At 45.6% G+C, this 10,463-nt stretch overlaps 1 protein-coding gene across 1 annotated transcript; it reads left to right on the top strand.

Moving 5' to 3' along the window:
• The first annotated feature begins 5,537 nt into the window (after positions 1 to 5,537).
• LOC146020357 (hemoglobin subunit beta-2-like) lies at positions 5,538 to 6,546 on the top strand. The gene is made up of 3 exons (XM_083153416.1): positions 5,538 to 5,692; positions 5,903 to 6,125; positions 6,279 to 6,546. The coding sequence occupies exons 1-3, from the start codon at positions 5,601 to 5,603 to the stop codon at positions 6,405 to 6,407; spliced, it is 444 nt and encodes a 147-aa protein (XP_083009542.1). The 5' UTR covers positions 5,538 to 5,600; the 3' UTR covers positions 6,408 to 6,546.
• The last annotated feature ends 3,917 nt before the right edge of the window (positions 6,547 to 10,463 follow it).

Genomic DNA, 10,463 nt, shown 5'->3' with positions numbered 1-10,463 from the left:
GACAAAGGTCCCCTTGGTCCAACTGTTCACATGATAAATTAACCCTGCGAACACTGCACCTTTTCCCCCTTTAGCCTCTCCCACAGTAGTTTCTCCTCACCTCCTTGTGCCTTCCCCTCATGCCAGGTTCACTTGGAGTTGTCCAGCTAAGCTGGACACCTGTAGCAGACTTCACTTCTCTGCAGGGATTTCAGTCTGCAAAACCCTTTCCAAGATGGCGCCCACCAAGGTCCTTCCCCCACGATCCCCTTCTAGACAAGGAGCCAGTTCCAGACGCTTCCAGGGCCCGGGCAAACCCCAGCAAAGCTAGGTTTAAGCACTGTGCAGTGTGTGCAGACAGCCCACCCCTGCACACAGAGCACTGACAGGACATGCTTCTGTCAGCCTCTGCCTCTCAGTGTGCAGCGCTTCTTGTCAGAAGCAGCACACTGGTCAAAAAACCTGCACTAATCACTAAGTTAATAAAAAAATAAAAAACCTAGCTAATCTATTCAAAAATATCCAGAAAAAAGACGGCTGCAGCAGCAGCCAATCAGCATAGCAACCACTCCTGTGGGCACCTAAAACGAACTGAAGCATGATGGGATGCAGAAGAGGAGGAGCCTGCGTCCAGGGGAAAAGCTTTCCAGCATAGGTGCCTTGGCTCCTGCGGACCCTTCTACATCCCAAGGTTAGCTGTGTCACCAGACTGGACGAAAGAGAAAAAACATTAAAAACTCATGCCGACCTTTTGACCATATCGACCTTTTCACTGTCAACCTTTTCATTGTTGACCTTTTGACTGTTGACCATTAGTGGTCGACCATATGATTGTACACCTAGACACTGTGGGTGACATTCTATGGGATGAGATAATCTGACTTTGGCGAATTTTATCGCAAAAACGGCCGTTTTCGCACTTTTTCCCTAATTCGCATATTTAATGAGATGCGAAAATCGGCAAAAAGTGCGGTTTTGCCGCGAAATCGCACTTTTTAAAAGTGCGATTTTTAGTTTTCGCCAGAACTCGCATCCAGATGTTTTCACATTGAAAAGTATACAATTCGCATATTTAATGAGATGCGAATTTGAAAAATGTGTCTAAAAATCTCAAAAAAATCACAGCCGGCTCCCCCCGCACTGACAGCGGGGAGAACCGTCTCTCTCCGATGCAGCTAACAGCTTCTGTCGCGCTGTCCCAGCGCTACAGAGGCTGAGAGCATGATTGGCCGATGCGTCTCCATGGAGACGCATAGCTCAGCCCTGATTGGCTGAGCTATGCGTCTCCATGGAGACGCATAAGCCAAAGACGTTCTCAGCCTCTGTAGCGCTGGGACAGCGCTACAGTAGCGGCATCGGAGAGAGCCGATTGTCCCCGCTGCCAGTGCGGGGGGAGCCGGCTGTGAAGAGGACAGCGCTGGACCTGGATCGGTAAGTATGTGGTTGTAAAAGTGAGGTGTGTGAATGTGTGTGTAATAAAGTTTTACTTCTCTGTGTGTGTTTTTTTAACATTCTTTTTACAGGTGGACTACAAGTCCCAGCGGGCCCATTAATGCCCCGCATGCTGGGACTTGTGGTTCTCCAAGTCCCAGCATGCGGGGGAGGTCTGCTGGCACTTGTAGTTCTCCTGTATCAAGCAATGTTATGCATGGAACATTTAACCCCATCAGGCCGGCGTCCACTGGCCAGGGACGCCGGTGACAGCCCCGGGCTTCAGCCCTGGACGGGTGAAGCCTGGGGGGGGGGAGGGGACCCCTTTATGGGGGGGTCCCCACTCCTCCAGGTACCCCGTCCAAGGCTGACCAGCCACGGTGCTCATGTTTCGGCCGGGGAACCTTATATAAAAAGTGTCCCCGGCTGTGGCATGACACAGAGGGCTGTTGGAGCCCGGTGCTGGTGGTTTCAAAATACGGGGGACACCCAGATTTTTTGTCCCCCGTATTTTTGGAACCAGGACCGGTCCAAGAGTCCAGGGCTGGTTTCAGAAATACGGGCGACCCCTATGCTTTTTGACCCCCGTATTTTTGGAACCAGCCCCGGCTCAATGAGCCCGGGGCTGGTTATGCTCAGGAGGGGGGACCCCACGACAATTTTTTTTTTTTATGAACAAAAAATCGCACATTTCCTTAAATTCGCTGATTTTCATGCCTAAAATTCGCACATTTTCATTATCGCACCTAATCGCACTTTTCATTCCAGAATTCGCACCTCATTAAATATGCAAATTCGCGGCAAAAATGCGATATTAAAAAAGTGCGATAATGGGCGATTTTGAAAGTGCAAAAAAATCTCATCCCATAGAATGTCACCCTGTAGATCTAATATACCATTACTGAAAAGGAAGGGATGAAACCACGCTTATTTAAGAACATGCAACAGGTGTAGGTTATAATGAGCAAAATGTAATAAAAATATTATTAAAAATATTGATATATTTAAAAATGTATATAATCAATCATAGGATAGTCCATAAAAAATAATGGTACCACAAAAGTAAGAAATGAGAGCATGGATAGTCACCCACAGTTCAGGCGTGTAGTGTCTTGTGTCCGTTCCTAAATTGCTTCCGTGCTACTGTCCCATTTGTAAAGGCCAATATGCAGAGCGGACTTGTTTAGGAGAGATGCTGGTCTCCAACCCAGGGAGCGCCTGTTGTTGTTTGGTCCTCTACCTGGTGTCTGTAATTGTGCTGTCTCGATAATTCTGGCTGTGGGAAATGAGTTCTGGAAGCTGGTCCGGTCGCAGGGTGTAAACAGATTGGGTGTCCTGGCTCTCTTCTACCAACGCGTTTCACTTTGCAGCTTTTTCATGGTGATCACTTTGCACCTTGAAAAAGCATCAAAGCGAAACGCATTGGTGGAAGAGAGCCAGGACACCCAACATTTGGACACCCAATCTGTTTACCCCCTACGACCGGACCAGCTTCCAGAACTCATTTCCCACAGCCAGAATTATCGAGACAGCACAATTACAGACACCAGGTAGAGGACCAAACAACAACAGGTGCTCCCTGGGTTGGAGACCAGCATCTCTCCTACAAGTCCCCTCTGCATATTGGACTTTACAAATGGGACAGTAGCACAGAATCAATATAGGAACGGACACAGGACACTACACGTGGGTGACTATCCATGCTCTCATTTCTTACTTTTGTGGTACCATTAATTTTTATGGACTATCCTATGATTGATTATATCAATTTTTAAATATATCAATATTTTTAAAAAATTTTGCTCATTATAACCTACACCTGTTGCATGCTCTAAGATAAGCGCGGTTTCAATGCTTCCTTTTCTGTACTATATATAATTTGGGCTTGACTTCCCAATTCAGAAACCGCAGTTTCAGCAAACCCACTCCTTCCAGGCGCCCTCTAAAGACACTTCGGTGTCTTAACCTCTTTACTCTATCGAATATACCATTAAACTTCAAAACATGAAACAAAGTTTGTGTACTATCTCAGACACTGACTTTGAAAGCCATGCAATCATTTTCTTGCACATATTTAGTGCCAGTTACATATCATGTCCCCAGTAGTGCCAGTTACCGATGTCCCTAGTAGTGCCAGTTACATATCATGTCCCGAGTAGTACCAGTTACATATCATGTCCCCAGTAGTGCCAGTTACAGGTGTCTCTTGGGAGAGCCTGCCTATGTGAAGCAGCCGGCAGAGGGTGATCGGGTCTCCAAGGCTCCCCTACTCCTCCTGTGCCCGGCAACCTCCTGCACAGATGGCTGCAGGGACTGCTGGGCTCCTCCTCTTCCTTGCACCCAGAAGGTGCCAGGGAGGAGGAGGTCACTGGTCTGGCAGCACAGCAGGAGGCTCCCAGACACAGGTGAGGAGGGGTGGCGTGAGCGGTGCAGGTTGATGGGGGTCACAAAAAGAAGCTCATAGACCAGGGTTGGGCAACACCGGCCCTCCAGATGTTGATGAACTACACATCCCAGCATGCCTTGCATCAGTTTCAGCATGGCCACATAGCAAAACTAATGCAACGCATCCTGGGATGTGTAGTTCATCAACATCTGGAGGGAGGGTGTTGCCCAGCCCTGTCATAGACAAAAGCTGTCAACACCCCCTCCCCCCTCTCGCACGACCTGGTGTGCGGGTTTTAGCGCATTTTTGCTTTAGAGCATCCCGCCCACAGAGTGCAATATTTACAGTAGCAGCCAGAAGTGTATGTGTTCATACTGGTTCTTGTAGTGCTCTTATATGTACACAATATAAGTATAAATACAATGGTGGCAGTGATATATAGGTACTTGTTTCCTAGCACGGAGCCAGCGATGGAAATTGTATCCATCGGGTCCCAAAAAATCACATGCGATGCAATCGATACGATTTTTACATTGGAACCAATATAAAATGGTCCCTGAGACCCGATTTTACATTGGCCCCAATGTTAAATGCCCCCCAGACCCCAATTTTCATTGTTTCCCCACCCTGATGGGTCAAATGGCCCCCCATTGTTAACGCCACCCCACGGTGAATGGCAACCCGAAGCGTGGCGAGCGCAGCGAGCCCGCGAGGGGCGGCGGTACGCGTCCTCCGACCTTTTCATACCCCCACTATCCACGTCGGCGTGGAGTTGATTTTATATAGTGTGGCGAGCGCAGCGAGCCACCGAGCCCGAAGCGTGGCAAGCGCAGCGAGCCCCACGTGGGTACACTCATTACTTCACAGGTATTACGCGTCCGCTGGCCATGCTTCAGGCTCGCCACACAACATAAAATCAGCTCCACACCGACGTGGATAGTGGGTGTATGAAAAGGTCGGAGGACGCGTACCGCCGCCCCTCGCGGGCTCGCTTCGCTCACCACGCTTTGGGTTCGCGTTCATCGCGGGGTGGCGTTAACAATGGGGGGGGGGGGGCATTTGTCATGTAAATTACCCATCAGGGTGGGTATACAACATCCATTGGCCCATTTAACATTGTTCCCTATGTAAAATCCGGATGAAACCGAATCCGCACATCTCTTTTTATAATACAGAATTAAAGTTATTTTAAATTAGGTATTTTTCTTTTCATTCAACTTTCTGCTTTGCCATAATGTCAGAAAAACCTTTTACTTACAATTAAAGAAAAAGTTCAGATTAAATAAAACATAGCACTTATATGATAGTAGGTATGAAAAAGATAACAAATATTTTTCATGGTACGGATCTTGCTATTAAGCTTGAATGTCCTTCTGTGGGGCGATGCAATTAAGTGTTTTTGTTTATATATTTGTGTGGCATTTGTGTTACTGCACTTTATACATCACAACACAGCAAAACTTTGTATACCATTGCATATCATACCAGGGGAAATATTATTAATGCCACCTAGGAATAGATTAGAAAAATACAAACAATTGTTTTTACATTTAAGCAAAATCGTTGAATCTTCAAGTTATATTCACATAAATATAAAACACATTTTTAAGTCATAGAGATATGGTTAACTACTCAAGGGGAGGGGTACAAAAGTGGAGGAGTGTGAGAAGATAAGGTTTCACTGCAGCCAATGAAGAACATGGAGGGAAGGGCCACCTATACCTTATTTAAACTCAGAATTTAGGAGAACAATCCATCAGTTTCTTTTCTCAGATCCTGAACACATAATACCACAGCAGCCATCATGGTCCATTTTGAAGATTGTGAGATTAAGAGCATTAATACTATCTGGGGTAAAGTAGATCCTAAATCTGTTGGAGGAGAAGCTCTTTCCAGGTGAGTAACAGCAACAACAAAACATTGTAGTACAAATAGTCTGTAAATATTGTGTGTAATGCTTAGTTTTTATATCAGCCTATTCTCCTGTGTTCATATCATACAATACAGAACTACATTACCAGCCATCACTTATGGCATGTATAGATAAGGACAGTTTCATACATCATTTCTTGTCTAGTAATATATCATACATTTTTATCTCATCAGGCTTCTTATTGTCTACCCATGGACCCAAAGATACTTTCAGAACATGGGCAACCTGGCTTCTGCTGATGCCATCTGCCATAATGCCAAGGTGATAGCTCATGGTGAGAAAGTTGTGAGGTCCATCGGAGAAGCTTTGCATAACCTGTCCAACGTCAAGGGGCACTATGCCAAGCTGAGCGTATACCACTCCGAGAAGCTGCATGTGGATCCTGCCAACTTCAGGGTAAATGATTAGACATGTACATTAAATATAATGTATTAGATGACCCATATAGCAGGGTGATGAACTGTTGTTTAGTGTCACCTTATATTAAATGTTTCACAGAAGATTCCAGAGTTTTAAATGCTAAATGTAATATATTTGTATCTCTTCCAGCGTTTTGGAGGTGTCCTGATCATTGTCCTGGCTCATGTCTTTGGTGAAGCATTTACCCCAGCAGTCCAGGGTGCCTTTGAGAAGGCATTCTGTGTGATTGCTGACGCTCTGGGCCAGGGCTACCACTAAATCATCCATACACCAACAATGAAGGAGTCTCAGGTCTACATCCCTGCACAGCACGAAGCAGCAAGAATACTAATGTCATCTTGAGTTTTCATAATGAAAAAGTTGAATGAATCTCCTAATAAAATATTATTCACCTGCAGTATGTGTGTGAACGATACAGAAAAACCTATATATTTTATGGTAACATGGTAGCACACTGCGCCACAGTATAACACATAAAAGGTATCACATGAAGGGCAAACAGACACATTTAATGTTCCAGAGATAAAAATAAAACCTGCATAATATTTGCAGTGTAAATGTGCTGATCCAAAAATAAAAATGTGATAAAATGATTCTAGTAGTAGTAAAGGAATTGGGCACAAAATCAGGAGCTTGGTTACTTTTGTGGTACAATAATGCTGTAAGGTGTGTTCACATTGCATGGGCTGGGTCTGCTGGTCCACCTGAGCACATCATTGACCAGTAACTGGTAGATTGCATTGCTGGATGTCCCTTTGCAGCCTGTCATGGACTTCTTGGGTATCCGGTCGACAGGCAATAGGTCAACACATGAAAAAGGCCGACATTGACAAAAGGTCTACAGGTTAATGAAAAGATCAACATTAGTTTTTTGTTTTTACTTTTTGGATAACGGACTTGTTCTTACTTCATGATTCAAGTGGGCATAGAGCTATTTTATAATAGTGTGAGCACAGTGAGGCGGCGTGCCCAAAGCATGGTGAGCGCTACAAGCCATGTGAGGAGACACAGCACACTTATATGTCCGAGTCAGCAGATTAGACACCCCAATTTTTTTTTTTAAACTAATGTCGACCTTTTGCTTGTGTCAACTTTTTGTCAAGGTCAACCTAGACCATGTCAATCTTTTTACATGTGTCGACCAATTGTGGATGACCTATTGCCTTATCCACAGCCAACTTCATGCACCACAATAATAGAATATTCCAGCAGGATAATACACCATGTCATCAAGCCCAATTTGCCCAGAATGGCAAGAAGCTCGCCCGTGCCAAGGAGGAACAGGTGGAATGTAAAACACAGTACACAAAAGGAACAATGGACCATCTACTGGCAGTCTTCTGTCTACCACGTTATGTAAATGCCACTACAGAACTCCTTCCCTTACTGTATGTACATCCTTGCAGCCAAATGAGTAAGGTCTGAGACGCCCACTTTGAGCATCTGTGCACACTCTAATAAGAATTGCTGTGTACTTATTTTGTGCAATGTTTTTCATGCACAAATAAAATGTGTGTATTTCATGTGTTTATACAACATAAATAAAAGATACCTCATTAAAATATATAAAATATTCCAAAATATACGGAATAATCCGTTATCCATAATGCTTCTGGTCTTCAGCATTTTGGATAAGGGAGACTCAACCTGTACATGGTCACTGTAAATCTCTATTAATGGTGATAACTTGGGCACAGCTCTCTTGAACATTCAAGGGGAAGTCTGGAAAGATGAATATGTGACAACGGCTGCATTTCAGGGGATCTTTGGTGCGCGCTAGTCACAGAACATTTATCACAGTCATAATGGAGGAGGAATATGGGTATAAAGATGCAGGCAGGCACACCAGGGGATAAAGTTCTACTGGGAATCTGATGGGCATTATACATTGTAAAAAGTAGGGTAGACACAGCTTGGTCATACTAAACTGAATGCATCAATTAGCCACTTTCTCATAAATTCTTCACCGCAGTCCAACACAGGATGGCAATATAGGGTACTAAAAGATGGAGAACTTGTCATCATGTGTGCTGCCTCTCGTCCACTGTGGCTTTTCCCCTCAAAATAAAAAAATTAAAATTATATTGATACTAAAAGCAAAACATGCTGTGCAAGGTCCACCATACTCCTTTCACACTAAAGCTCCACGTCATTCCCAGGATACTGAACATGTTTCAACCCGTGTTACATCTCTTTACAGTGTACCCATAGGCGAATCTAGAATTATGTTAATGGTTGGTCCCAGATCCAGACATAATAGCAGGGGGACCTTTGCGCGGCGCAGCTGCGCGCCAAAAAGGGGCGTGGTCTCATGGGAAGGAGGCGTGGCATCACAAAAAGGGATGTGGTATTACACTTTAGACCATACACAGTAATGCCCATTACACATTTTAGCAAACTCCGTAATACCCATTACACATAAAGCCACACGCCGTGTGGCCACACACCATAATGCCCATTACACATTGTGCCACACATCATGATGCCCATTACATATTATATAACAAACCGTAATGCCCATTACATATTTGCCACATAAGTGCTGCTTACCTACGTGCTTATTGCTAGGGGGTTCTTGCTTGATGGCACCATAGTACCCATTACACATGATGCCGCACACCATAGTACCCATTACACATGATGCCGCACACCATAGTACCCATTACACATGATGCCGCACAACATAGTACCCATTACGCATGATGCCGCGCACCATAGTACCCACTACACATGATGCTGCACACATAATGACCCTTACACATGATGCTGCACACATAATGCAGCTTACACATGATGCTGCACACAATAATGCCCCCCACATACCGCCACTTCTAGCGTCCCTTAAGCAATGCCCCCAAAAGTGCCACTTACTGTAAATTTTTATATGGGCCTTCGCTGCTGCTGCTGCAGGGAGAGATGGAGAGCGGTGCAGCTGCTTCTATGGGGAGAGGAGCAGAGCACAGCGCAGAGCACGCTTCCACTCCCCTCCTGGTGTCCCCTCTAGCCGAGTGGACATTTGAAATATTGTGTGCGCTGTTGCTGTGCGTGACGTCGGGGGAGCACGCCGGGCGCCGGCACCACATGATTAAAGGGGGGGCGGGCTGAGGTGAAAGCGGGGAGAAGAATTGGAGTGGAAGCTGCAGGGGTGACAGCTGTATTCAGAGCAATGCAGGTCACGGCTGTTTGAAATAATACCCCTTTCACAACAGAAAATGCAGGGATTTACCCAGGAATATGGTCCCAGGATCATGCAGGGACATTCTCAGGCTGACCCTCAGCCTAGACCCTGCATTTTCTGGTGTGAGGGGGAGAGACAACCACTCCCCTCTCCCTACCCCCCTTTAACCAACCAGCTATATTTTCGGAACCAACTGACCCATTTAAATGAGACCAGTATCATATTGAAGAACTTTTGAGTTGGCTTCAAATGATTTTGGTCCCGTGAAACTGGGCTGTTTGGTTCCAGAGAAATCTGCCCTCAAAAAACATTAACAGTCATGAAATGAAAAAATGGTTTAACCTCAATATCCTTGGAACCAATTAACCCATATGGATCCGGCCTGGTATCAGATTGAAGGCCCAGCGATTTGGGTTCGACTGAGATCAACCTCGAGCTTCAGTGATGCCGAAAGGGGGAACTGGCAGCCATTGAACTGGGTGGGGGTCGGAATTAGCGGGTCCCATGTTATCCTATAAGGAAACCGTTCCAGCTTTGCCTGGCCGTATCTCTGGTTCCCAGGGGGCTAGAGACACGGGGCTGGGCTCGTTGGAAAGCCCCATCCCTCAGCTACACAATGGGCTAATGGGTGGTCCTGTGCACCCCCGGACCACCCCCTAGATTCGCCTATGAGTGTACCCTTGACCCAGGTTCTTTTCAGGTTGACCACTTTCACACTTAACATGTGTCTACCCTGCAAAATGTGTGAGTCATTAGAAATGGATTATTTTTTCTTTTTTTGCACCCAAAGATGAAGTCATGAAAAATGGGTGGTGACTGCGCTCTCTGCCAGCTCAGCCAACCAGCTCCTTTTAACTTGACCCCAGTTACACCTTTCACACTGTAGCCTAAATACCTGGTTCGGTCCTGGGAATATTCTTGGTCACAACCTGGGTAGTGGACCCAGGACACACCCTGGGTTCAAGCCTTTCACGATACCCCTTTCACATTAAAATCCCACATGCAACACAGGATTTGGAACATCTGAGTCAAACCCTGTATAAACTATGGCTCCCACTAAGGTTATTCACAGGTCGGCCTCGTTTATACTGCATAACCATGCAGTGTTAACTGTTCTGCCTGTGCTTGGTGATGAC

The sequence above is a fragment of the Crinia signifera genome, chromosome 7, assembly GCF_055691185.1.
Source record: "Crinia signifera chromosome 7, ASM5569118v1, whole genome shotgun sequence".
Lineage (NCBI taxonomy): Eukaryota > Metazoa > Chordata > Amphibia > Anura > Myobatrachidae > Crinia > Crinia signifera.
This window is presented reverse-complemented; position numbering and strand designations above follow the sequence as displayed.

What these genes read in the sequence shown, in the direction of transcription:
- LOC146020357 (XM_083153416.1), top strand. Translation starts at nt 5,601, where the DNA reads ATGGTCCATTTTGAAGATTGTGAGATTAAGAGCATTAATACTATCTGG. An exon ending in GGAGGAGAAGCTCTTTCCAG is followed by an intron (nt 5,693 to 5,902) that starts GTGAGTAACAGC and finishes TTATCTCATCAG; the next exon opens with GCTTCTTATTGTCTACCCAT. An exon ending in TGGATCCTGCCAACTTCAGG is followed by an intron (nt 6,126 to 6,278) that starts GTAAATGATTAG and finishes TATCTCTTCCAG; the next exon opens with CGTTTTGGAGGTGTCCTGAT.